Source organism: Manis pentadactyla, chromosome 4 (genome assembly GCF_030020395.1).
Source record: "Manis pentadactyla isolate mManPen7 chromosome 4, mManPen7.hap1, whole genome shotgun sequence".
NCBI classification, from domain to species: domain Eukaryota; kingdom Metazoa; phylum Chordata; class Mammalia; order Pholidota; family Manidae; genus Manis; species Manis pentadactyla.
Window position 1 is genome coordinate 174,392,030 of NC_080022.1, and position 27,548 is coordinate 174,419,577.

The following is a 27,548-nucleotide window of genomic DNA, read 5'->3' on the forward strand; positions in this document are numbered from 1 at the left end:
GGGCGTTGACATCCACAGCCTTGGCTCCGACCTCCCCCACCTTCTAGCGGAGGGCTTGGGTGGCAGGAAGCCCTGCAGCAGGTCACTGCCCTAATGCAGGAATCTGTCTTGCATGGAGACAGAGAACCTTGCCTGTCAGGGGCCCAGTTCGTGACTAGAACAGACCCTGTGTACTGTGTTTTCTCATCACACCAAATAGTTTGATGATGAGCTGTCCAAAAAGGAGAAAGTCTACCTAATTGATTATAAGTAATTCCTTCTAAGGGGGTTACCAATATACATCTTATTTGTATATTTACATCTCTCAAAGGATTTAAGGCCCAAAGCACTTTGGGGGGCATTCCCAATCAACCCTCCACTCCTCGGGGGCCTGGGCCAGTGTAAAACTATTTTGCAGGAGCAGAGATGCAGCAAGATTAAAGGCACATGTCCAAGGCCTCACAGAAAGTCAGTGACAGATCCAGCACCTGCATCCAGCTCAGCCAGGCCACCTGCCTCTTGCCGAGGGCCCTTTTTTTACTGTGCTCACAACATCTGAATAACAAGGAATAAATCTGATGCTTGGGAGGTAGGAAATCAATGGTTAGCCTGAGACACTGGACAAAAGCTGCAAGTGATAGACAAAATGTTTTCCCTACGGGGAGGTGCCAGGGCCTCCTGGCCTTCCTGTGGCATAATGCCATTTTGACTGACCAAGCAGCACACCTGGGGGAAACTTGCCCTTGGAGGTCAGCTCTGCTTAGCCTAGACCGCTGCTGTGCCAGGGCTCTTGGTGTGCACGGCCTCTAGTCCACCCAGCAACTCTGCAAGGGACATGATTCTTCTCTCCAGTTCACAAATGAGGAAACCAGGGCTCAGAGAGGCAAACAGCTTGCTCAGAATCACTCAACAAGGTATTTGTCAGAAGGGCACCACAATGGGAGAGAGGCCTCTATTTGTCCCACAGCGAGGGCTCCAGAGTGTCCAGACAGGAGAGGCCTGGGGGCCATGATCTACCTAGACTTGGTGTCTTGAAATCACATCTATGTAGCGCTTCCCATGAGATTGGGGAAAACACCATTCTATTTCAGAAGTAGAGAGAAAAAAGAACTGATGACAAATACTAATTCTTCCACGATCGGGTACTAATTACAGGTGGGGATTATCTGGACACTGAGGGCCAACCCAGTACCTCCTTACCACCTCGTAGATGGCTCATTTCGGCTGCCCACTCAGGGGAGGGGAGATGCTGGTACAGAGATGCTGGGGCCTGAATCTGTGATACCCGAGAGTCCCCTGGAGCCGCTGACGCGGCCTGGGCTGCTGCTGTTGTTGTCTCTGTAGGACCCCTATGTGGGGCTTTCTGGAGGCAGAGACCTGGGCTCAGTGTCCCTAGCTGTGCAATGGGAAGCTAGACAAATGGCCCTCTAGGCCCCGTCCACTATTAGTGACCTAAAACTGACTTCCCCACAGACACTCAGAGGGGCCAGAGTATGTCCTGCTTGGGAGGGGGACAGTATTGCCTCCGAGCATGCTGGACATGCCACAGTGAACCTGTACATTCTCTCTTATTGCTGACTTCTATCATTTTGAAAAGCAGTAAGTGAAATTGCCCCAGTGATGATGCCATTTCATTGCATGATACTGCCCTCGTGTCACGGCTCTTTGATGGCATTTACCACGCTTTCTATTAGTATTATATTCAGACAGGCATTCATGTCTGTTAGCTCACTTGAGCCTCATAAAACTTGTTAGGCCCCCATCACCACTCTACAGATGAGGAAACTGGCCTTCAAGGTTCGATGGCTGGTAAGTTGTGGAGCTGGAACCAACTTTGTCCTCTTTCCACTTGGCACACTGCTTTCATTCGGACACCAAGGAAGGTGGTGCTTCCTACTGCCTTCCTGCGCTCTGTCTCTGCCAGGTCATAACCTGAGCTGTATGAAGGGGCTTCCCAGATGGGTGGGGTAAGTTCCCCTCAACCAGAGCTTTCTCCATGATGTCAGGTCCCTCCACACCCCAGAAAGGCCTGGTCCCCGTCCCTAGTCCCACAAAGCAAAACTGTGCCACCAGCTCCAAGGTGCCCTCCACTGAAATGCATCACCCAGTGGGGTGCTCTCCCCAGCAATGCAGGAAAGTCCTCCACAATGAACCAAGTACTGTCACCAGTGTCCTTTCTTTCCTTCCTCGCAGCATCTCTGGGGAGGATAACAGAGGAGGACAGGTCTGTAAAGAGTGCTGTCTGGGTCACATGGCTGGCAGGTGTTGGAAGCTGGACCCTGTACATCCTAGGTTCCTTCTCAGGGCAAAGAAAAGGGAAAGAGGGCATACCTGCCTCAGAAGCCTTCCACATCCAAGACCACCCTATGTCAGTCTTGACCTTTCCTGGGGACCTACGGATCAGAGGGCCAGGCAGTGTCTCCCACGCAGGCCACCTCTGGGAAGCTTGGGAACATAATCCACCAGCCTTTGATCCCTTGCTTACTCATCACCGTCACTCTGAACTTGAGTCCCTCCTCCTCCCCATCACCATCCATAAACTCGGAGAGAGCGCCCCTGCTCCACCCAAGCTTCAGATCTGCCAGGATATGGGCTTAGATGCCGCTTCCCCCCACCCACCTCCTTGAGGTTGGTAGGGTTTATGTGTGTGCAAAAACTTGCCCTCTGAGTCCAAAGTGGATGCAAAATGACTCTGCCCCAGGGGTAGAAGAGACTTTTCTGCCTACTATTTGAAGCACCCCCTCATTTTTACAGTAAGAGAACTGAGGCCCAGGGAAGTGAAAGAATAGAAAGTTATGGGCCCAGCAGGGACCAGAAATCAGGTGTCCCAGCTTCCAGCCCCATGGGGCCCCACCTCTGCCTTCACAAATGCTCAATAATGATAGCCAGTGGCTGTGCAAAAATTTGACCTGGCTCATAATTTACTAACTTGTATAAGAATTTTAATCAATTTCTTGCAGCCTCGTGTGCACACACTTGGCTGTTATCTGTGCTTTTTGTAATCAACCAAGCTGCTGCCCAAGGACCATGCCCACTGAAGCTTGGGAAACCCTAGCTTCCCATTTTGGCTGTGGGAACTTGCGTGCCTTGGATGACTCAGAAGTAGAAAGAGGCTGTCAAAAGGAAGAGATAGGTAAACCCAGTCCCCTGCAGCCCAAGCCCCCGGCTCCCCACCCCGCCACCCTACCTGGCTCCCTACTTGCAGGTGTGCACGTCGTAGATGCGGATGCACTCCTGGCAGCTCACATAGCAGCACCAGTGGAAGATGCAGTGACACTTCTCCTTCCGCTTCTCCGTCCTCGTGTTGTGGCCGCGGCCACAGCAGAGCAGGTCGCAGCCATCGATGCCGTGGGAGGTGACATTGCAAGTTCGGTCCCTGGTGCCGAAGGAGCCCGTCTCAGGATTGGGCTCGCAAAAGTTGGGGGAGTTCTCATAGTAGACCAGGTCCCTCTCAGTGGGCGGTTTGAAGAGTGCGTACTTGGCGCGGAGGGTCTCCACCCAGCCGCGGGACTCACGGTGCTTCTCTACCACCATCTCCGAGGCGCTGTCATATTTGTCCTTAAGGAAGTCACCAATGGCACGGAAGTCAGGCTGTGCCCACCAGCAGGTCTTGACCTCGCAGCTGCCTGACAGCCCATGGCACTTGCACTTGAGGTGCATATGGTCCAGGATGGTCTGGGGAAGAAAGTAGCAGTTGGCACGCAGACTGACTCCCGCTCGATCACACCCAGGCCCTCCCACTCCGCCCACCCTCCCCATCCCCGGAACCTTCTCTATGACTACTCTGTCCCAGGAAGAGGACTGATTGGGGACTGAGCCATGGACCTAAAGAATGGTGATCACTGTTTCCCTCCCGTTCACACTCCTTGCACGGGCAGAAAGCACACCCATTTCTCAAAGCTGTAGGAAATAAGGATTGTTATCCCATTGAACAGATGGGGAAACTGAGGCTGGGAGCATAAGTGACTCGCCCTAGGTCAAACGACCATAGGAAGGGGAGGAGGCTGAACTCACAGCCAAGCCCATGGGTCTTCACAGCTCTACACAGGCAGCCCAAGTGCACAGGATGGGCTGGCCAGCACTTGCTCCATGGGGCTGCCCTACTCCTGGGCTGACGCATCTCCCAGCAGGCGGAGACCGGGAGAAAGGAGGGTGAACAGAGGGGTGACTGTAAGGTGGGGGCCAAGCCCGGCAAAGGGAAAAGAGGAGACCAGGGAGCCCAGGACGCGCAAGTGCCATTGGAAGGGGCAGCGCAGGGGTGAGGCCAGCCTGTGAGGGGCAGGGACGGTCTGGGAAGGGACCCAAGGCAGGGCCAGGGCAAAGTTGGCCGCAGCTCACCGTGCGACCCGCTTCGTTGTTGTGCTTGTTCATGGCTGAGCGTGCATCCGGCCTGTTCTCACGCGCGTCCGCAAACTCCCGGGACACTAGCACCCCGAAGTCGGCGTCCTCACTGCAGCCGCCCCACTTCCAGCCCTCGCCAGGTGGCCCCTTATGATGGGAATCACAGCCGCAGATGGTGGAGGTGCCCTCAGCACAGGAGCGTGTGACAGCAAAGGCCACACCAGCCGAGGCAATGGCGTGCACAAAGGCTGATTCGCGGGTGGCTGCGGGAAAATGTGGGTAAGCATTGCTCAGGCTGGAGGCCAGACCTGGGACGCAGACCCCACCTCAAACCTCCGCAGCTAAGAAGGACTCATCAGCACAAGGGACAAGGAAGGAACTGGTGTGCCCTTCCCACCCTCTTTGGCTGACCAAGCCACTCGGTATCCCTGCTTTATGGCTAAGCAAACAGCCCAGGGCAGCTAACTGATGAACCCAGGAACTCAACATCTGGCACGGGGCAAAGCAGAATCTGTTAAAACACAGGGGTGGAAACAGCTCTAGCACATTGCTGAAGAGATAGTCCTGTTCTGTCCTGACTCCAGGCCCCTCTGCCTTCCATGTGCCCAAACTCCAGAGGCCTGGGCACAAACCTGAGCCCTCCCACTCCTAAGAGCCTGAGGTCTGTGGTGGAGGCGGCCTGGGAACCCACAGTCCAAACCTACCCAAGTGCACCCGTTCGACCTAGGTACACTCAGGCAGACTTTGCCTTTTCTGCTCCTGCTACCCTCTTAGTGATGTGGGTACAACCTCCCTCTGCTGCCAGAGTTCCTGACCAGGAGGGCAGGGGCCTGCATCTGTCTCCCCCTTACCATTCTCCTGTCCTCCACCTAGATAGGGCCAAGGTTTTGCGAGAAGCCCAAGCCCCTCCTGGAAGGATCAGAACATAGGACAGTTCCCCTGGTTCTGCCGCAGGGTCCATCAAAGGAAAAGGAGAGATTCTCAGGAGGGCCCCCCCAACCCAACCTCATATAATGATAATCACCTCTGAGTGCTTCATAGGCACCAGATTCTACCTTTCACGTGCCTTATCTAATTTAATCCTCTCAACCCTATGAAGCAGAAAATCTTACCATAGGCCCATTTAACAGACGTTGACGTTTAGGGGGCAAAGGCCTGAGAACTGTAGACCAGCCATCTCCCTCCTTACAGGCGAGGTGACCTGCCCAAAGTCACTTAGGTCGCAAGATGCCTGTCTGTCCTAGAAGCCAGGGCTCACGCCTCCTTTCCTGGGCCGTGACTCCCGTTCTGAGTGCTGACATCAATGCTCAGCAGAAGAGAAGGGCGCCTAGGCTGATAACCCTGGTAGCCACTGCAGGCCCTGGTGGTCCCAGCGCCATCTGCAGAGGAAGGGTGCGTCCCACTTGCACCCGCAGGCCGCCGGCGAGTGCGGAGCGGCCCGTCAGCTCAGTGCGGCCCGCGCGGCCGGCGCGCTGCGGACGGGAGCCGGCCAAGGCCTGAGGCCCCTCGCCCGGGGTCTCTCCCGGCCCCGGCTCCTCTCCGCCCCGCTCCCCTCGCCCCAGTTCGAGCTGCCGCCCACCCCTCAGCGCCCGGGGACAGGGCGCGGAGGACAAGCGCCCCGCTTCCGGCCCGGCCCGCGGCGTCTCGCGGCGGCGGCGGCGCCCAGGCCTCAGGCGGCGCTCAATTCCCAGCGCCGGGGCGGCGGGGGTGGTGGGGGGCGGGGCGGGGATTAGCCTGGGAGCGGCGCTGACAGCCCCGCTGCGCCGGTCCCCGTCCGGCGGGGCCCGCTGCGCCGCTCAAATCCGCCTTTGTCTGCGCGGTGTCACACCGCATTACCCGCATAATGCGGCCGCCGGGCCCGGGCCGCCAGGCCGGCCGCCACCGCGTAGCAACGGGCGGCTCCCGGGGCCGGGCCGCGCCCCCGGCCCCGGCGCCGGCCCGCGAAATCCCCATTGAAGCGGCGCCCCCCGCCCCCGCGCCGCGCCGACCGGCCAGAGGGCGTGTGAATGGCGCGGCGGCCGCAGCGGGCGCGGGGCCGGGCCGCGCGGTGGGGGGCGACGCTCGGGCCCTTTTCAAGCCGCCTAAGCCCCTCCGGACCGCCCGGCCCCGGCCCCGCCAGGGAGAGCGATCTCGGGCTCGCCTGCGCCCCGCCGTCGCGGCCGGTCGCTTTCCGGCCGCCGACCCCGGCGCCCCCGTCCACACAAGTGCCGCGCGGGCCCCCCGGCGGTGGCAGCCCCGTCCCAGGCCGCCCCTCCCGGACCCCGGGAAGCCGGTCCCCGGCCTCCGCGGAAGACGCGCGCTCCGTGGCAGACAGACTCCCTGCCCCCCTGGGTCTCACCACACACAGCGGGGGTGGGGAGCTGGCCAGGGGCGGGCGCAAGCGTGGAGCCCAGGGCAGGGTTCGAGCGCGGGTTCACTGCCCGGGCTCTGGGCGCTTGGGCGCGTGGGTGCGCGCCCTCCTCCTGGCCGGCGGGACTCCTTGGATCTCATAAAATTCCTGGAGTCTCACATTACCCATCCATCCCCATCACAAAACTGCCCCCTGCTTTCTAGAGATGAGGGCTTGTCTCTAGAACTTGGAACGGTGGTTTAAAACGTCAAACACAGATGTGAATGGGTCATAAACTCAGAGACCCGATTTTCTCTGGCTGATGTCCCGAGAGGGGAAGAACAATCAGAAGGTGAGTCTTGCTTTTGGGGAGCGCGTCTAGACGCCAGGCTGTTTGATTAAGCGCTACCTGGCCCGAGGTGGGGCACCGGAAGGCACTGAGACTGACACACTGGCAAGATTAGGTTTGAAATGCAAACCGCCGCCACTTGGCCCCAATTAGAGGCCAAACCTTATATGTAAACAAGGAATAATTAGCTTTGGTAAAAGAAGCATGAACAGAATCATCATCCATTGATTGGCTAATTGCCCTTCTTGTCCCATGAAAAGCCTGTTGGTTGGACAAACCCTGCCCACCTGAGGAGCAGGTAAAGGGGGACTGCACTATAAAAGGGGGCGGGAAGTGGGGCAGGTGAATGTGCGCCCCACCCATTCCCCCGCCGCTGCCCCCACCAGGTCCAGCTAGCGCTCAGATCCCTTTTCTTTCTGGCTGTAAATGCAGCTCTTCTAAAAGAAAGGAAGGCTCACCAGTTTGGGTGTAAAGCCTGGTGGTGACTGGAAGCGTTCAAGCTGCTGTGAAAAAGGAGTGGTGGCTCTCAGGAGGCCAGCTGGGATCAGTAAGTTCCTGGACACTGCAATTCCTCTATGGGTCGCCCATCTTCGGCCCAGAACTCACCAGCCCCAAGTCCCCTTCTTGGGAGCAGTTGTTCCCCCTCATCCCTCTTCTCTGGGTGCCTTCATGTGCAAAATGAAGTTGTGTGAATCCCATTCATTTGAGGCACGGGCATTTAGACTCCCAGGTTGCAAGCCCCACTACAATCCATGGGCATATCCAGCTTGCAGGGCCAAGGGGACCACCAGAAACTTCTCACAAAAGCATTTACAGACAGTGCAATGCCACCAGCATGAGGCAGCTTCCTCAGCTCTAGAATTTTCTTTATGGAAGGGATCTAGGGGTGGAAATGTCCCCACCCCACCCAAAAACTAGATTTGCATAGCACTTAACACAGCATTGGGAAACATCACAAATGTCCATATTAAAGTCTGGAGCCCCTGCTGGGCAAGCCAGGAAGCAGGAAGGCTGCAGCCACCTAGCCTGCCCCAGGATCTCAGGTCCCAGAGCATCTCAAGGCTGTCCTGCCTCCAGAAGAACCTGGGAAGATGTGGCAGCCATGGCAACAGCCTAGGTAGGTCCAGAGGAGCAGAGGCTGCAGGTCATGACCAGCTCTATTGCCCTCCTCCAGGTACCCTGGGCTCCGAGCTGAGGCACCCTGAGGTGGAAGAGTCACAGCAGCCTAACGCTCTCCCCCCACCCAGCCTCTTCCCCGCATCCTGCCCGGCCCAGAGACAGTACCTTTGTCGAGGACTGGCCCGAAGATGGCCAGGCTGTCATCTATGGTGGTGCAGTTCCAGCGGCGGCCCCGGAACTGGTGCTGGCACTCCTGGATGCCCAGCTTCACGCCCTCAGCCACACTGGGCATGATTTCGATGTAATTGCGGCAGAAGCGCAGTTGCTTGGGGACCAGGCCTGGGATGGAGCCGCAGAGTAGAGGCTGTGAGCCCAGGGATGTGTACTGCTGGCCCAGGGCCAGGGACCTGTGGGCAGAAAGATGGCAGGGCACTGCAGGCACAGAGCACACGGCCCAGAGGCCTCGGGTGGGTGGGGTGACAGAGGGCCCGTGAGCCCAGACCCATGGCCCCAGAAAACCCAGCCCCCAGATGTGCTGCCTTTGACATCAGGAGTACACTGCCCCTTGTAGGACAGAGCTCTGACCCAGACAGTCAGCCCTCTGTCAGGGGCACTTCCAGCCTGCAGGGGCATGGGGACCGGTAGAAATCTTCCCTGAGGGCGTTTGAGGGAAATGCAATACCATGAAATGAAGCTTGGACTGGAAAGATGGTACTAGGGGCCCAGGGCAAGTCCCTCCCAGGCTTGGGTCAGTTATCTTGGTGAGCATTGAAAGGGTTGGGCGGGGCAGTCTTCTATGGAGTCTAGATTTCTGGAGCCACACAGGGACTTCCAATGACCCAGGGGAAGAAACTCAAATCTAAAGACAGGAAGCCAGCAGGATCTGGCTTGGCCCCAGCTGCAGAAGCCTCAGCCCCAGCAGAGAGCTTGGAGGCACCTTACAGGCCCCTCTCGGCAATGCCCCTCCACCTCTTCTCCAGATGCTGCCTGCCCAGCCCAGTGCCTCCCGGTGTTTCCCCAGGGAAGCAGTGGCTTGCACCAGGTTGTCTGCTTTTTGTTCAGTAGGGCCTCCATAACCATCTTTGCAGCAAACTAGAAGTTTCTAGAGTGCTATCCCTCCTCTTATCACAAATTGGAGCTTAGCTTTGTTTCAAGACAAGTTTAGCTTAATGTCAGAGTGAGAAGATTATACTCCCCCAACCCAAAACTACATGACCTTGGTCAAGTCACCCCACTCTTCTGCCCCTCATTTTTCAGTCAATATCCTGTCAATCTCAGGTTTGACAAAAAAGCCAACAAAAGGAAAGTTCTGGGGGGGGGCCAGGGAGGAGGAACAAGAGTCTGAATACTAGAAAACCAAGTTGCTACTCTTCCACTCTCTTCTCTCTGCACAGGACCAGCAGGAATGACATTTTATGGGAGAAACTGAGAAAATGATCCTTGGCTCTCAGTTGACTTCAAGGTCAACTGCAATTAGCCCGGGATCAGGAACAGTGTGAGCTGGAAGGAGCACCTCAGGGGCCATATCCTCTCCCTTTGTGTTCAGCACTCACCCAAGGCTCTGGTCTGGCAGCGACCCTGGTCCAGTTCCCCACACAAAGTGATGGCAGAAGCCTTGGAAAGAGGGTCCAGAAGACTCCAGGTGCAGATCAGGAAAAAGACACGCAAAAGCTTGCTGGACTAGACATGGGGATGAACCAAATGCCGACCGTTTATCAGCTCTTACTGTGTGCTGGCACTTTACGTGGGGCATTACCAATCAGTTCTTCAAAGTGGGGGTTACTATCCCCAAGATGGGGAAGCTGAGGTTCAGGGAGTAAGTTGGCTTGCTCAAGGCTTTTTGGAGCTGGTCTGTGGCAGAGCAGAGCTGTGGGTCCCAACCTTCTGAGGAGATCCCTGCTCCCTGGCTCCTCCAGGTCCTCCCCGCAGGGTCCAAGGCAGGCCTCCCCAGCAAAGCGGAATGCCCAAGCCTTGAGCACTAGCGGGCAAGGCCAGAGATGCTCCCCAAACGTCTCCCAGCAGGGAGATGCCACAGTCTCCTCCACTTCCCTGAAGACACCAAGCCCTTGATGGCCAAGTCCTTCCTACTGGACCACTGCAATCTCTCTTCAAATCAAGTGGATTTCTTCTTGTCCTCTACAGTCACATTCACCACTACCAATCTTGACAACCCTTTATTTAGCACTTATGTGCCAGGCATGTCACATATACTCTCTTATTTAATCCTCACCACAGCTTTCTGAGATAGGCATTGCCGTCCCCATTTTCCTCGTGGGGAAACTGAGGCACAGAGAAGTTGGGTGATACAAGGAAGTGACTGAGCCAGAATTCAGCCTCCGGGTTTGTCTGACAAGTGTGGTGCTCTCTGAGAACAACTCCCAGCCTCAGGATGATGAGTTCTTTTCCCCCCTCCCACCAAACCCTCTCCCTCCTGCTGCTCAGGTCCAACCAGTTGTGCCCCTGGGAGCCAGGCTGCCTAGGTTCAAATCCAGCTCTGCCATTTCCTAGCTACTGACCTCAAGCAATTTACTTAACTTCTCCGTGACTCAGTGTCTTCATCTGGAAAATAGACATAATGGGAGGAATAAGTGAAATACAGCACCTAGCACATAGGAAGCCATTAATAAATGGTGGTCCTTGTGGTTACCGTGTGTTTAGGGGCTGTCCCCAGGACTTCATCCTCACCCTGTTATCAACCTCATTCCTCCTGCCCTCCCGTGCCTGACTTGATAGAACGCATCAGAATTTTCAGAGCCCCTTCCCATTCATCACCGGGAAGGATTCTTAGGGTCAGAGCAAAGCTGTACCCTTCCCCACTGCTCAGTCCTAACCAGAGTGGCTGAACAGACATTTGTGATCAAGCTGAGAGTTAAAGGTAACTAAAGGGCAGGGGTGTAAGGAGATTTCCAGGGTGCTGCATTCAAGGGTTTCAGCCCAGAACTGGACATCCTGCCAGTAATTAGCAAGGGCCACTGAGGATAAGGGTTTAGGTCCATGGGCTGGTGAGGCTGTGGCCATGGGGTTGATTTCTGCAAGATAGCTGCCCTCCCCACATATGCCCTGCCACCCCTTACCCTGAGCCTCCTACCCCACACTGCTCATGTCTGAAATTCCACTGCCACAGATGCATCAACAACCCTTGTCCCTGTTATTGAAGTGCATGGTCCCCCGGGGGGGGTCACACAGTGAGCCTCATTCTCCTTAATTCTTCCTACCTAAGTGTCAGGAGCTTTGAGCCCCTGCTGAATGCAGCCCAGCTGTTTCACACTCCACCTGTGCCTGTCAGGCTGAGCCCTCCGCCAGGCGCCTGTCCGCTGCCCAAGCCCGTGGCACACAGCTCACCCATCCTTCAACACGTGGCTCCTGGGTCACCTCCATTGTAAGATGTGGGCTCCCTGACGGAAGGAGCTCTCCTCCCTCCGTGTTTCTTTCTGCCTTATCCAAACCTTATCACAAAACGCTGAACTGATTCCAGCAATTCCGTGTGGCCCTGCTGGTGTAAGTCCCTTGAGGACCGAGGTTGTGTCTCTTCCATTCTTGCGCCCACCCCCACCCCAAGCACACTCGGTCTGCCAAAAGGCCAGGCCCATGATAAGCACTTGCTAATTCTCAAAGGAAGGAATAAAGGAGCCACTCCTTCCTCCAAAAGGCCAGTCTGATCACCCCCATCTTGCAGTCCCTCGGCCCCACTCCTCAGGCCTTCAAGCATCCGGAGGAGGTTCCGCCAACACACAGGATAAGACTCCTCAGTTCCACTGAGGAAGTTCCTACATTTAGGACCTGAGATGATGCCCAGGCTCCTGAGAGAGGTAGGGACCCGCTTGGCACTGGCAGCTGGTGAGGGGGAAGCGGAGGGCCCTGCCAGGCCTCCCCAGCTGGCAGGGGCTATTGACACCCAGCTCCCGGCCTGCCCTGCCTAGGGCCCTGCCACCCTTCCCTGAGGATGGTTCATCCTCCCCGCAATCACCCACCATCCAGCTGGGCTGAGGACAGACGGGCAGCCTGGGAGATGGGCAGCAGGTGCCCACAAGCAACAGGCTGCATGCTGAGGCCACCCCCCCACCACGCTGACCTCCCAGGGTGAAATCCCCTCTCCAAACAGGCTGGACTGAAATGTGTGCACTTAATTATGGACTAAATATGAGCCTCCTTGGACTCCCATCCCCACCCCAGCTCATCACCTCTACCCGATGACACGCTCTGTCTCCAGACAGCTGATGGTGGGCCTGCATGGTGAGCACTGGGTGAAGATAAAACTTGTAACCAAAGAATTTAGGGCAGCCTAGATGCTGAATTGACTTACACATGTCATGTGATGAGACACCCACAAGTGCCCCACGCAGTTCTTTGTACCCAGTGACGCTAACATTGTTGGCCCACAGATTCTGCCATCCACCCAGCATGGCCTGAACCACTTTAAACCGACTACATACTACAGGGGGTACTGTCCCTACCCTGCTCCCCTTAACGATCCACTGGGGTTGCGACCAGTAGCCTCTTCTGAACCCAAATTTGCCTATATTTTTTACCTGGGACCCTCCCAACATAATAGGATTTTAGAGTTTAGAGGGGCCTCAGGAGTCATCTAGGTTAGGGTGTTTTTTTTGTTAGCCATTTTTTCCAAATGGAATAATAGACAACCTGCCCCCTCTCCTTTATACATAAACCAGATGAAAAGAGGGGCCTGTTCCTCAAAAAGCTAAGCATAGAATTACCATAGGATCCAGCAGTTGCACTCCTACCCAAGAGAAGTGAAAGCAGGGACTCAGACACTTGTCCAGCAGTGTTCATGGCAGCACTCTTCACAATAGCACCAAGGTAGGGAACCCCAAGTGTCCACCAACAGATGAGTGGATAACACAATGTGGTCTAGCCACACAGAGAAGCATTACTCAGCCATAAAAAGGAATGAAATTCTGACACATGCCACAACACAGATGAACTTTGACAACACTGTGCTAAGTGAACTAAGCCAGTCGTAAAAGGACAATCTGGTGTGATTCCTCTTATGTGAGGTACCCAGAGTAGGCAAATTCATAGAGACGGAAAGTAGATGAGACGTGCCCAAGGGCTGGGATCAGAGGGGAAGCTATTGCTTAATGGGTACAGAGTTTCAGTTTTAGATGATGAAAAGCTCCAAAAATAGATGGTGGGGAATGTGGCACACACTGTGAATGTACTAACACCACTGAACTGTACACTTAAAAATGGTTAAATTAAATTGGAAAAAAGGGGGGGTCCTGGAGCCCCATCCTTGACTCCCCTTGCCCCTACCTAGGGCCCCTCTGCAGGATGCAGGCTCAGAGCCACTGGCCTGGGCTAGTCCCTGCCTTCTCCAGATGGGAAGGCTTAGACCCAGAGAGGGTTTCCCATTTCCCCAGGTCACACAGTCATGTCATATATGGGTGGGGCTGTGGAAGGCAGATCTGGGGGCCCTGTCCAGGCAGACTCCCCTCCTCACCCCTCCAGTCTCAGGGTGAGCTCCATGGCCAAGCCTTCCCCAGTCATGCCTTTTGGAGTCATGGTCCCCCACCTCACCTGTCCCCAGGGCAAGGCCTGACCAACTCTGCCAGCCCGAGGCAGGGCACCTAAAGAATCTGACCTAAAGGATTAGTGTCTCTTAAAATGTTTACATGGTACTGAGAGAGAGGGAGGAAGATGGAAGTGGGAGGGAGTCTGAAACCTTCTCCTCTGTGGATTTGTCCCTCTCCTCCAGAGCGACCGCCATGTTTCCGGAAACCCTACAACTGCCCAGTGCTCGGTGCGCCACCTGCTGGCTCCTGGGCAGTAGTGGACAGACATTCTCCCTGCTTCCGGGCCCAGGGGGGACCCACCCTGGCCTGGGATAAGACAGAAACTTCCAGAAGGGGCGGGAAAGGTTTGAAAATGGGCAGGAAGTTAAGAGCCAAGCATTGGCCTTGGAACTCAATGACTGCCTTTCCACTGAGGTCAAGGGCCATCAGGACTGGTGGACGTCATGAGGTGACCCGACAAGTTCAGGGGCCGTGTGCCCTATTGGGCAGGCCAGGGCCCTGGTGCACCTAGCTCCTGGAATTTCCAATGAGCTGAAACCTAGAGTGGTAGAATGGCAAGCCAAACCCTGCTGCTGACATGGGAGGCCCGAGGCCCTGGCCTGGAGCCTCACCCTGGGACCTTGTGACCGAAGGAGAGAGAGGCGGGACCTAACTCAAGATTGACAAGTCATCATCTGTCGTCGCTCATCCACTCTTCCTCCCTGGAGCACATGTAGGCCCCACGGGCGCTGAGCACAGCTCTGTAGCCCCCAACTCACCTCTGGGCAGACCAAGGGTAGGGAGTTGCTTCTGAGTCCAAAGGGGCTCACGTGGTCCTGTGGTCCATGGAGCAGGCCTAGACATAGCCCAGCAGATGCCTTTCATCAAAGAGGCAGGGATATTGCTCTGGACCTTTCCCATCAGCGGCTGGTTTATGCTCTCAGCAGGCACAGACGGAGCACCGATTGTTTATGTACAGGAAGGAAGGGAAAGGTGAGGCTGGAGAAGGTCCACAGTGAGCTGGGACCCAGGGTCCAAAAAGAAGTCAATGAGGGAGCAACTAGGGTTTCCTAGAGCTTCTGAGCCCCTGAGGGCCTCCTGCTGCACTTCCCAGCCTGACTCAGTCCCAGCCAAGCAGACTGGGGCCCCAAGAAGGTGAGAAATGTGGAGTGAGTGGCAGTGCCTGCCTTTGGGAGAACAGGTTAAAGTCTTCCCTTGGTAAACAACTTCATTCCCCGCCTATTCACTCAACACACATTAGAGTGATGACTCTGAATCAGGCGGAGTGCCAAGCACTGTGACCGTGGAACTGAATTAAGCCACACCCATGGAGGACGCAGACCAGGAGGCATCTATCAATTACAGCACCTATTAGGTCTGGGGACTGTGGGTGCCATGAATGGGTGACAGGGTCCTGAGGCCCTTGTAACTTACAACCCTAGGAACCACCATGCCAGAGAGCATGGTAAGGGCACGGGCAGCCTGGAAGGGAGAGGCACGGGTCTCAGCCAGTGGCAGGCAGGAAGACACCATGCAGGAGCAGCTGCTGAGCTGGTGAAGAATGGCTGGGGCTCCCTCGGAAGGACGTGGGGTGGCAGGGAACAGCCCCAGGCAAGAGGCAAAAGAGGAAACTGCAGCTGGTTCCCCCCAGCTGGAGTCCTGGGGCCAAACAGCTGGAGCAAAGGAGAAGAAGGGGGCCCTGAGGGGTCAAGACTTAATCTAACTGCAAAATGCAGCCTGGGGTGGGAGCCGGGAGGGGGCAAGGGACACTAGTGGCCAACGGCTGGGAAAGCAGTCAGGAGGCCAGTGTGACAGTTTATGCCAAGGAGAGTCTCAGGCCTGGCTGCACATTACGGCCCCTGGAGGATGGGTTTCCCTGGTCAGGGGTGGTTCTGTTGTGCGGCGGGGGCTGAGCACCACCCCTCTGTGTTAGTAGGGTCTGTGGCCCTGGTCTCGGGGCAGTGGCACCAGGAGCAGAGAGGAAGCAATGAATGAAGATGGGCACATGGGTATCAAGAGGAAGGAGGGGAGGATGACTTAGGTTTTGAGCCAGGATGACCTAGAACATGGAGATGATGTCAACCAAAGAAGGGAAAGTAAGAGGAGGGGCAGGTTCGGGGACAAAGGTAAAGATAGTAGGTGGGGTCCAGAGACCCCCCCAAGCACCCATGTGCTGACAGTGTTGGAGAAGCAGAGCTGGGGCCCAACAGAGAGACGGAGGCGAGAGATTCAGATCTGGGAATCTGTCCTGCAGCTCATAGCTGGATAACTTTTGAGGCACAAGGTAAAGGGAACGACACAAAACTAGGAGCCTCATGGCATGGTGCGGGCCTTGATGCCATGTGCCAAGGGAGGGGCCAGTGGTGGCTGGAGGAATGCAGGGCTCCCCCAGGAGGGAGGGCACCGGGGTGGGCACTGGGACCTCACACCAAGAGGTGGGGAAGGCTCTCCTGAAACCCTGCAGGGAGCAGGTGGGTCAGGCCTGGCTCAGCCCACACTTGCCCCCTGTGCCCAGGTCTGGCTTCTCTTTCCCAGAATTCCTGATGAGGTCCCCAAGGAGGTGCAGCCAGTGTACTTGGACAGAGTGAGTCACCACCCATGTGCTCCCTTCCTTTCCTCTGGGCTTTCCTCTTCCACTTTTGTCCCCACTGTCATCCCTAGGTGAGAACTCTGATGCACCCTAATCCTTCAGTCCACAGCCTGGTCCCCTGCAGAGCCCTCCCTGTACACACCAGGACCTCCCAGCCCTTCTCCCTGTCTCCGAGGGGCCCAGGTTCTAGGCCTCTCCCTCCCTCCTCTCCGCTGAAATCTGGGCCCTTGGACTTTGGTCAGCCCTTCCTGGACCTGTCATCTTGTACGGTGTGCCCAGGGTTGCCATGAGCATGTCAGGAACAGGAAAGTGGGGCCCGAGGAGAAAGCGAGGGAAAGGGTGCTGCCCTAGGGCAGGGATCCACATCACCAGGGATGTTAAAGCCACATACCCCAAAAACTGAAACCAAAGTAAAAAGCCATTCCCTCCCATTGGGCAACAGCCCTGGACGACTGTCCATGGAGCCTCTGGGGGCTCTCCCCAGCCTCCTCTCCCCCCCAGACTCTCCAACACAACTCAGTGGCCCACAGCTTCTCCACTCTGTAAGGGCTTGGACAGCTCTCCTCTGCCCCCTGACTTGGAGACGTTGCCTGGCAGGGCCAAGCGGGGTCGGCGGAGGAGGTGGAGTAAGACCACCTGAGAGCCTCTGTGGGCAGCTGTCCGGGGGGGGGAAGAGAAGGCTCAAAGCCAAGGGGTCGGTCCAAGACTGAGCCCCCAGTCGCGGGAGGGGATGGAGGCCCTGGCCCTGCACCATCCCTGGAGCCCCGTGGGGTGGTTCTCTGGGCAGAAGGGGGCGGGGAGCGCGGGGAGGGAGGGGCAGGGCCTCCGCTGGAATGTTACAGCTTCTGTTCTCCCAGCAGCTCCCAGAGCGCCTGGCCTGCGGCTCCCGGCTGATCTGATAAGATGTGACAGGGCAGCCTGAAAAATGTTGAAACCTGTAAAATGTTGAAACCTGTTTTTTGTTGTATTGTGAGCATGAGAGGTTTTGGGGTTTTTTTTTTCTTCGATTTCTTAGGAAAGTGGAGCTGATCAGAGTGGAAGAGAGGGATTGTCCCCTTCAGCCAAACTGAGGGGGAGCACAGAGCAGGCGGTGAGACCTGAGGAGGCGGAAAGGAGGGTGAGAACGGAGGAAGAGGGGGAAGGGGCCTGAGCAAGCGGGCAGGGAGGAGGGAGGTGAGGAAAAGGGGCAGGAATGTCCTGCACTCCCGGGCCGTCTGCAGCTCGGCCTGGGCCTCAGCAGCTCAGGGCCACGGCCTCCCTCAGCACCTGGGAGGGCCTTGCAAGCTGGGGGCATCTCCCTTCAGGCAGCTGTTCCCCAGGAAGACTCACTTGTGGGGTTGGGAGGAATGGAAGGGCCTGAGCCCAGGTGGGTGTCCAGAGCGAAGGGAAAGGGGTCCAGGCCCGGTGGGGACTCACTCCTCTGACTCCCAGAGGTTCTCCAGAGAGGCACCCAGGCCACAGGAGGGCGATGTTTACAGGTGACCGCAGAGGCGGAAACCATTTCCAAGTGCACTTGCTTTGCTGAGCAGCTCAGAACCCACAGGTGAGCCCGTGCTTGCACACTTCTTCAGTAGAGTCCGGCCCCCTTTGGAGGTAGAACCACAGTCCAGCCTCTGCCTTCAGATACCCAAAGGGTTGTTACACTCTATTTTTTACAGATGAGGCCCAAAGACACCAAATGACTGGCTTGGGGTCACAACACTCCTGGCCATCAGGTTCAGGCAACTCTCTCAAAGTTCCCTCCAAATAGGTTGTCTTTCCAACTCCAAAGATGCTGAGCATTCTAGAAACCATGGTGGGAGCAGGTGTCTCTGGAGCGCTCACTGGGCACAAGGTAGACGCTTATTAAAGTCCTGTTGAATAAAGTGTCTGCCTGAGAAGGTTCTGCTGCTGGTCTCTTGCTAGTTGGAGGGGTTGGGGGTGGGGGAATAAGACGCCCTAGGAAGGCTGTAGAAGCATTCTGCGCATGGCCACGCAGTCTATCACAGTATCGGCCCTCAGAATGTCCGAGAGGGTGGGACCTTGGGCATCATCTAATCCAGGTTCTTGGGGGAAATAGAAGCCCGGAGAAGCAATGTGATTTGCCCAGGAATCCTCCATTGGTTGGAGGGAATGCAGCCCAGCTGGGACTGTCTCCTTGACACCACACAGTTCCTTCTCAAAGCCTCCTGTCTGAAGGCTGCAGTGTCATGTATCACGTACCTGCCGTGCATAAGATGTAACCTCCACCCTCCCCAGAGGCTCCCACCCCAGTGCAGGAGAGACATCCCCGCAGGTGACCACAGTCAGTGGCAGAGGTTGAGAAACCCCATTTGCAGTAGAAACCACAGGGAATGGGAGTGCTGAGGGAAGAGGGACTGAAAAAGCTCAGAGCTGGGCCTTGAAGTTCAGTTCGGCTAAGACATCTTTCAGTCCTGAGTCTCTGCCATTTATTTCTTCATCTTCCATTGCACCAATCAGAATTCTAGTTTAAACTTTTCCTAAACTATGTTTGCTTCCTAATTCAGTTTTGCCTTATAATACTTTTCCCCTTCCCAACTCCTCCAGGCCCTACATTATATAAGGCACGGGTTAGTGGCCCATTTCTCGGATGGGGAAATGAGGGCCTTAAAGGGTTATGTGGCTTGTTCTGAGAATCCAGTCTGCTGGTTCCCAGGCCAGCACTCTGCTGGGTTCCCAAATACTTTACCCTTCAAGTCCAGTTCAGGTAAAAGACAAGACAAAGCCTGCCCAGCCCAGTTCATTTTGGTGTCCTATTCATCCATCAAGGTCTGATTTTAAAATCCCCTCTTAATGTGTCCAGTTTAAACTACTCCCTCATCTCCCAGCTTTTATACATACCTCAGGAGGAACCTTGAGCACATTTTATTAAATTGTCCATTCACTGTTTCTCCACTAAAACTGAGGTTTTCGAGAAGAGGAATTATTTCATTCATTTTTGTATGTTGGGCAGAGTGCCTGACTCACCAAATGGGTACAACACTCCAGCTCCCACCCCAGGGGGCGGCTCCACCTGATTGGCGCAGCCATTCTCCTCACCTCCCCTGGATCCCGTAGGCGGCCACCAGGACAAGCTGAGGGCAGGTGGTGGCCCTCTTGGTTCCCTGGGCCTTGTCACCCCCTGCTTGCTCCATAGCCTGGAAGTCCTCTGTTTGGATCAGGAAGAAGCCTGGGGGGAACACTGCAAGCAGAGCCACTTCTCTGGAAGTTCCCAGGGCTCCTTTGGAAGCCAACAACCTGGTGTGTGTCTTCATTCAACAAACATTTATGTCAGGCCAGGCGCTAGGAGCAGAGAGGCACATGGGGGACCCGTGGTCTTGGAACTCCTGGCTGAGCCCCCTTGACTCCTCCCCTACTGGGACCTACCCACCCTGCATCACACCCTGACCTCCTACCCTGGTAAAGGCTGGGGCTTCAAGGACTTCACCTACTTTGACGATCCCACCCACACCCTTACCCCATGCCCTTCGGAAGACCAAGGATATGCACTTACCAGCTGGCTGCTGGTCAGGGATACAGGCCATTGCACCACGGTGCTCATACCACTTGGGGTGGTTTTGAAAAAGAGGGGTACCTCGGCTCCAAAGCCAGCCCTGCAGGATCAGATTTTCTGGGGAGGAGTCCAGGAAACTGGATCATTGAAAACCTCCCCCAGAGTGTGACAATAGCACAGCATGAGATAATGCAATACTAAATACCCAGCATCCCCTAGGAAGGTATCTGGCCGAAATGCTTAATCTGAATCTCCACAAGGTTTTAAAAGCTACTTTCTGCTGCCAGGAAACATGAGGGACAGAGGAACAAACTAAATGACACTCTGGGGAAGAAACCAGACAAATTCAGAATATGGGACAGTACACAAGGCCTGACCTCTCCAAAAGTCTAGATCATTTTTTTGAAAGTGTGGGTGTGTTGGTTGGAGGGGAGGTGACAGAATATGTTTTAGGTTAAATAAACACTTGAGACATAACAATCAAATAATTGGAACACAGTTTCAAAACTCCTAGCCATGAGGGCATTTTGAGCATAACTGGGGAAATCTGAGTCATTAGGAATCATTAATAATTTTGTTAAGTGTGATAATGTTACATGTAGTCATGGGAGTCATCCTTATATTTCGGAAATGCAGGTGTGAAGAAGCATGATGACTATAACTTACTTTGAAATATTTCAGCAAAAAAACAAACCGAACCAAACGGGAGGTGGGTGGGGTTTAAGGGAAGGAGAGGGGAGGGGAGGAGAACAACTACACCAGCTGAACTAAACTGCGTGCATCTGCGTGCTCCTTGTACTATTTTTTTTCCTGATTAACAATTTTCATACTAAAACTTTGAAGGAACGCTAATAATAAAAACCAACCAGCTCTTGGGGGCTTATGGCCACCGCCCGGCAGGGCTCGGGGCAGGAGGAGCCAGAGGCGCCGCACAATCGCTGGGGCCCAGGGCGCCTTCGCCGCCTGCCTTTCCAGGTGGGTATTTCCACCTGGTCCCCAGGATCGCTTCCTTGCTCCTAGTTCTCGGACGGCCCTGAGCTCGCACAGGTGAAAAGAGCCCTGCCCGGCGCCTGGACTTCCCCCACCCTGCTTGGGGAGGCTGCACGCAAGTTCAAAGCGCTGCCTGCCCCTCCCTCCCAGCCCCATCTGCGTGCGAGCAGAGCGAGCCTCAACACCTTCCTTGGCGCACCGCCCCCCACCAGATTCACCGGTCCCGGAGTCCCCACCACCACCACCCCCGCTCCGCCAATCCCTCTGTAGGGGTAGCAACATCCACTCCCTCTGTCATTTCTTTTCAAGGGGCTCATTGCCAGCGGGTTTCGCAGGCATCTGTTCAGCACCTCTTAGGAGCTGTCTTCCGGCTGCAGCGTAGACCCATGCAGGACCCCATTAAGTGTTCCAGCACTCAGAGCCGTGGGTCACTGGTTCTCAGCCCGGGCCGCCCGTCAGATGGCCCCGGGGCACCCGCCCTGCCTGCGTTTAAGAAGGCAGGCACTATCCTAGGTCACAGACGAGGCTCCGTACCTGCCCAAGGTCATGCGGAGGAGAGGGGAGGGGTGGCTTAGCGGGGGCTCCGAAGCCCGCTGCCATCTATCCCCGGGGGCCCACCTGTTGCCCCTCCCAGCACCACCGTCCTTTCCAACCACTGGCTTTGTACACTTGCGCTCATGAAGTAGCCCTCCCTCATTATCTCTCTCCCGCCCTCCCAACAAATCTCTGTGCAGCAACAGAGGCAGAACTTTTTGATCCAGCAGCAGCGCATTAGTAAAAGGTGTTGGGACTTGCCCCTTCATTTACATACACTTAGGTCTAAATCTCAGCCAGCTAGCCACCGGGCTCATCTTTTATGTGCGTTACAAACCAGACGCTAACATACAGTGGGGTAAGATAAACAGTCTATTTCAAAGAACTCTGTTCCCCCACAGCCTAATGCTTTAACTGGCGACCCGTGTGCATGCCTTCAGTCCTGTCCTCTGGTTTTTCCTGTCATTATTTCCCCTTCTTTCTGATTTTCAATGTTCTTTTCTTAGCCTCAAAATGGGGTGGATAAGATTGTATGCAAAAACTCTCTGCAGAGATGCTGGAAAACAATGACCCCCCAAGCCATTCAAGGTAGCAAGGCCTTCCCCTGCTGGGGTCCCACGTCTTCCTTGGTTATTGCCTACAGCTCCTTTAGGTCTAGGACTTTGAGTTCCCCACTCGTCCCTCACAGCAGATGCCCTTTCCACAAGCCCCTGGTGGAGCCCCCCCCCCCCCCCCGACCACCAGCCCCTCTCCTCTGTCCTGGCTTCCTGTGCCCTCCCCTCCACTCACTGTGTACACCCTGTCAGCCCACCAGGCTAGTGCTGGTAGTACAGAGAATTCCTGTATTTTTTGTCCTGTGTTCTAGTCACATTCATTACAAAAGTAGAAAGGGATTTCTTCTGGAGAAAGAAGATAAAAACCACATACACGCACACAAATAACAAACATTAAAGTAAAAAAAAATGTTAATTACCAATTTCTCTACAAAAAGGATGTGTGTTCAGCATGAGGGCAAACTATCAAAGCGTATCAGCTCCAGTTAAGGTTGCCTCAGGAATCACCCAGGTCTAAGAGAAGGTCCGAGTCACCACCCACAGGGAGGGTGCCCACCCAACACGGGGAGATGAGGTAATGGAGACACTCAGACCCATAAATGAAATGAAGGGGAATGCTTTTACAGGTGCACACCCAGTGGTGAATAAGATAATGTGGGGTGTATTTATTTGGTTAGACAGTGGTTAATAAGGTCATGAGGAAATGATTTACTGGAACTCTGTAAGTAAGAGAGTGAGGGAACCAATTTACCAGTGGCTCTCAGCGTGGTTATTAATAATAATAATAATAATAGCTAACATTTACAGAATCTTGGCCAGGACCAGGAGTCCTGAAAAGCATTTTACAAAGAATGTATCTCTTAATTCGCCAAAGAACCGTATGACATTGTTAATACCCCCATTTGACAGGAGACGTAGGTTCACAGAGGCTAAGTAAGTGGGTCTGGGGTCACACAGCTAGGAAAACGGTGGTGCTGAGATGGCTAAGGAAGCATGAGGGGAGACATTTACAGGCAGACCTCATCTTACTGCTCTTCCCTTTACTGCACTTCGCAGCCACTGTGTCTTTTACAAACTGAAGGTTTCTGGCAACCCTGTATCAAGCAGTAAGTTTACTGGCACCATTTTTCCAACAGCATTTGCTCGCTTTTTGTCTCTGTGTCACATTTTGGTAATTCTTGCAACATTTCAAACTTTTTCTTTATTATTATATTATGGTGATCTGTGATCAGTGATCACAACCCTGAATGCTCAGATGATGGCTAGCATTTTTCAGCAATAAAGTATTTTTTAGTGAAGGTATGTACATTGTTTTTTAAACACAATGCTGTTATAGCTTAAAAGACTATAGTATAGTGTAAGCCTAACTTTTTTGTGTGCTGGGAAACCAAAAAAATTCATTTGACTTGCTTTATTGCAGTGGTTTGGAACAGACCCTGCCATACCTCCGGGGTGTGCCTGTGTTAGGACAACATCTGCGTGGAGCACACCGATGGAGCATGATAATGAGGGCTGGAGGGAAAGGGAAAGGAAATCCTCAGGTCTGTCCTGTCATTCTGGCTGTGCTCTGGATTCACAGCCCTGTAAATTCAAATGCAGGGGCCCCTGCCTGTGGATCTTTTTTCTTTTGAGTGTTGTCATGGATCTTGCACAAGGGTGAACCCACACTCACAGCCCCACTGGGGAGAAGACCTCTGTCTGCGGGCTGGAGGCACTTGTGAGACAGGACATATGAATTCAGGACTTGTTTCAAGAGGAGTCCAAGAAAGAGCAGAGTTCTAGCACCTTCCCATCACAAAGCATTTTGCCACGGCCTCTCAAGTCAATCCTCCCCAGCCTGAGAGAGAGATGTTCTCTCTACTTCACCAATGAGGAAACTGAGGTTCAGACAGGGAGGCACAAGCCAGTAAGTGGAAGTGGGGTTGGATCCCCTGTCTGTCCAACCCCAAGTCCCATGCTGTTGCTATTTTACTACTCTGTCTAGATCTCACCCTCTGGTTCACTGGCCAGAATGCATTTATCCAGCACCTGCTGGGTGCACTGAACTGGGTGAAAGACAGTGTGTCAAGAGGGAGGAAGGGGTAACCTAATGGGAGGCCAGGGGCACAGGGACAGAGGTGGGAGCAAGGAGACCAGCTGGTGGACACAGGGAGACCAAGTGAAGGGGGACCCCGAGTGTGTGTGAAGGGGGACCCCGAGTGTGTGTGGGGGGCACGGATAATCCAGGAGACCTCAAAGGGGTGTACTCTGAGACAAGTGTTGATTCCTTGAGAGAAAGGGAAGAGAAAGGGTCCTTTTAGACCACTAACATGACTCAAAACACCAAAACCCAAGGAGGCCGAAGCCTGGTAAGTCCAGATCCCATAGGCTGCGAGGCAGGGACCACCGGTGGGCCTCCTCCAGGCCAGCCCTGCCTGAGGCCCAGGCCTCCTGGAAAGGAGTTTGGCAATGCTGAACGGAACACCGCGGGTCATCTGGCACAGAATGAAGGCCCACAAGAGGCAGTAGGACCCAGTGTCCACACCCACTGGCTCCAAATCCCCAGTTTGGGAGCTCAGCTGGGATCCTGGGGGCTGAGGAGCCAAAGAACTCAGCCAGTGGTGAGAAGGAAATCCTCCAAGTCTTTATGGAATTCAGATTCTCCTTTGTTCACAGAACACACTGTACCACCATAGGGTAAGAATCCACAGCCCGACACCTTCCCAGATTCTCACACGAGCAGGCTTCTGATAGACCAGTCAGGCCATAGATTCCTGGGAATGCCCTCCTCTCTCCAGGCCAGAAAGATCTCAGCCCCGCTTCTCACTCCGTCTGCCAGATCCATAGGCTGCTTCCACGCCTGGACACCTTTGCCTTGGGACACCCGATGGGGAACCTTATCTGTTTCCCTCCCCTCCGTCCTCTGAGCCACCATTTGGCCCTCGTGTCCTGTCCTCAGTGCTGAGGGAGCAGCTACTCCTCTTCTTGGAATGAAGCTCCCCCAGCTTCTCGGCTCCAAGAAAGAAGGCCCACGGCAGGTGCATTTTGAATCTTGTATGTCCACAGCACCATGTTCAGCCCCTCCCCCAGGCCCCCTGCTCACTTCTGTTCTGTGGCCAGAGCAGGGATGGGGCTAGAATGAAGCCCTTAGCAGGTATGGAGAAAAGAGGACAGTCAGCCCCATGACTTCTGGGGTTCTCCTCCTCTAAGTGGGGAATAATGGAGTCTGCCTATGAGGTCTGAGAAAGCACCTGGGGAAGGGATTCCAGCATGTTCGCGGATGGGCCCCCAGTCCTGATGCCCCCTCATGACCATCCCTAGTCCCTGGCGGCTGAACTCTTCTTCCGCCTGGATAACCTGCCTGGGTAAAAGCGACCACAGATGTCCTGCCTGCAAGCGTTTCCTGGGCACACGCTGTGGGCGGTGATACCAAGCTGAATTCTAGATCTCTGTCAGTTCTGCAGCATTGCTGACTCATAGGTGATTTTTCTTCTGTGTATTCAAAGTCCTGCCTCAAATCTTTGTCTTCCTGGATCTACCAGGAAGGTGCTGGCAACTCCCAGGCCTCTCACATTAACTCATTCTCACCTGCTTACACTCTGTCATGTGCGCACGTGCACAGAAAACCCACCAGGCAGTGCCATGGATTTCTCTCTTTTGGGGAAGGATAGAGGGTTAAAAAAAAAAAAAAGACTGCCTAGGTTTTCAGTGGGGTAATTATAGGTGAAAACAGGTGCAAAAAGGTAGGAGGAAATGCCCAGTCCCCAAGGGGTGAGCAGTACCGCTTACTCTGGCTGACTGGCTGGCCTGAGTCCGGGCCCCATCGCCAGCACCCACTACTCATCCCTTTGGGGGCACTCAGCTTCCTAACTAGAAAAATGTAAACATCACCTACTTCACAGACACTGGAGGGAGGAGTCACTGAAATAATGTAGGAAGAGCTCTTATTGTGGCCCCCAGCACAATAAATTCTGGTCTCTTTCATTATAAGTGCCAGGCAGTCTCCTGTGCTTTCCACAAGTTAACTCATTTACTCCTCTCAACAACCTGATGAGGAAGTACTGTTATCATCACCCCCCTCCCCACCCCACCTCCGTTTGCACTGGGAACTGAAATGCAGAGATTAAGTAAATTTGCCTGAGCTTCTCCGGGCAGTGAGAGACACATCCAGGCTGGCTCCAGAACCTGCAGGCTTGAGCACAGCGCTCCGCCACCGTCCCCCTGGAAGGAGGCAGAGGGGAGCCTGGCATTCAGCGGCCAGGCACTGAGGACCTCCGTGGGAATACAGCCCCTGCCCTGCAGGATCTCCCAGTCCCGCAGGGAGACAGATGCCCAAAAAGAAAGTTACAGGAGGCCTAGTGCGGAAGAGTGAGCCATTCCAGTTGGAGTGACGGGGCGGGCTCTGTGGAGAGGGCCTGACACGGGCCAGATAGACCCGTGTCCCTGGGGTACCATGACCAGCTGGGCCTGGTTTCCACTTGCCTGACAGGAGAGGCGCTTCAGCTGGATGACTGACCCATTGGCTGGTTGCTTCATTCATTCAGTCATGCAGCTGAAGACCCTCTGGAATGGGTGCTCTGGACTGAGCTGCTTCACACAGGATGATTTGAAAGCCAGAGGAATCGCAGTCTGACTGCTGAGAAGAAGAAGACCACAGGACAAACTGATGTATGAAAGGGGCAGGAGAATCTTTAGGTCACATTTTTCAAATGGGTAATAGTTACTGGGGAAGGAGAGTGGAGGTGGAACTTTAAGGTTAAGTATTTTTGGAAACCACAGTAAACAAACCAAAACAGGGGTCCTCCCAGCCAGCCCCGTGCTGCAATATGCTAATGAGCATCAGAGACTCCAAGAGGCTGCAAACTTATCTAACTGCACAAGTCCTACTGGGCAGAAGCAAGTGGAACTGGACGAAGAAGCACATTTTGCAAAGCTTTGCTGTGGCCCAAAAGGTGTGCAGAATTGCTGGGAGGGCAGGTGGAAGTCAGGCTGGGCAGAGTCCCAGCTCTGACCTGGATTTTGAAAATTTCCAGGAAGGTCACGGCCAGGTGGAGAGTGATAGGAGGGGGTTTTTCGGTTTTTATCTTGATAGTGAAGGCCTGAGGGTTTTGCCCCCGGTGGGAAGGGACAGCAAGCCAGGGCAGAGCTAGGAGGACAGATTCCCACGGGAGATGGCTGCCCCGTCTGCTTTCTGATGGATGCTGAGTAGCTCATGGCTTTCCTCTCAGAAGAAAGGAGTCTCGGGGTTTTCATAAAGATCTAGCAGAAAGAGTCTTTACCTCTGGTCCTCCCTGAAGTGACACCTGAGCAATGTTGTCACTCTCACTCAGGCAGGGGGAGGGCCGGGAGGGCAGTGTGCCCTCAGTCTGGTGGGGCTGATGGGATAGGGCCTCCAGGAAGGAGTGCTGTCATGTCTGGAGAGCCAGCCCAGCATTCCGGGCCCATGAGGTTGCATTTGAGGAGCAGAAAGGGGAAGAGGAAGTGGAGGTGGCAGGTGAGGAAACTGTGGTTTCCAAAAATACTTAACCTTAAAGTTCCACCTCCACTCTCCTTCCCCAGTAACTATTACCCATTAGCTAATGTTGCCCCACAACCAAATGCCAGTGATGCCCTCTGGCCCTGAGGTAGATAATGTGAAGAGTCTGAGGGACTGCAGGCCCGGGTCAGGGAGGATTTCCAGCAGACACACCAGACATGGGCCGTATGTTCCTCCCAATGTGCCCTTTCTGGGTCGACATGAACACTTGGGTCCCGGCTCTGGAACCTTAAAGCAATCCC

General features: G+C 54.8%; 1 protein-coding gene across 1 annotated transcript in view; it reads right to left on the minus strand.

Annotated features, from left to right (window-relative positions):
- Window positions 1-27,548, minus strand: part of WNT3 (Wnt family member 3) — a 48,208-nt gene that overhangs the window by 5,406 nt on the left and 15,254 nt on the right. The window contains exons 2-4 of the mRNA XM_036899745.2: window positions 8,283-8,524; window positions 4,318-4,583; window positions 3,167-3,654 (exon numbers count right to left, since the gene is read on the minus strand). Of these exons, the coding sequence (XP_036755640.1) occupies window positions 3,175-3,654; window positions 4,318-4,583; window positions 8,283-8,524 (988 nt within the window). The 3' untranslated portion in view covers window positions 3,167-3,174. The remainder of the gene's footprint in view (window positions 1-3,166; window positions 3,655-4,317; window positions 4,584-8,282; window positions 8,525-27,548) is intronic.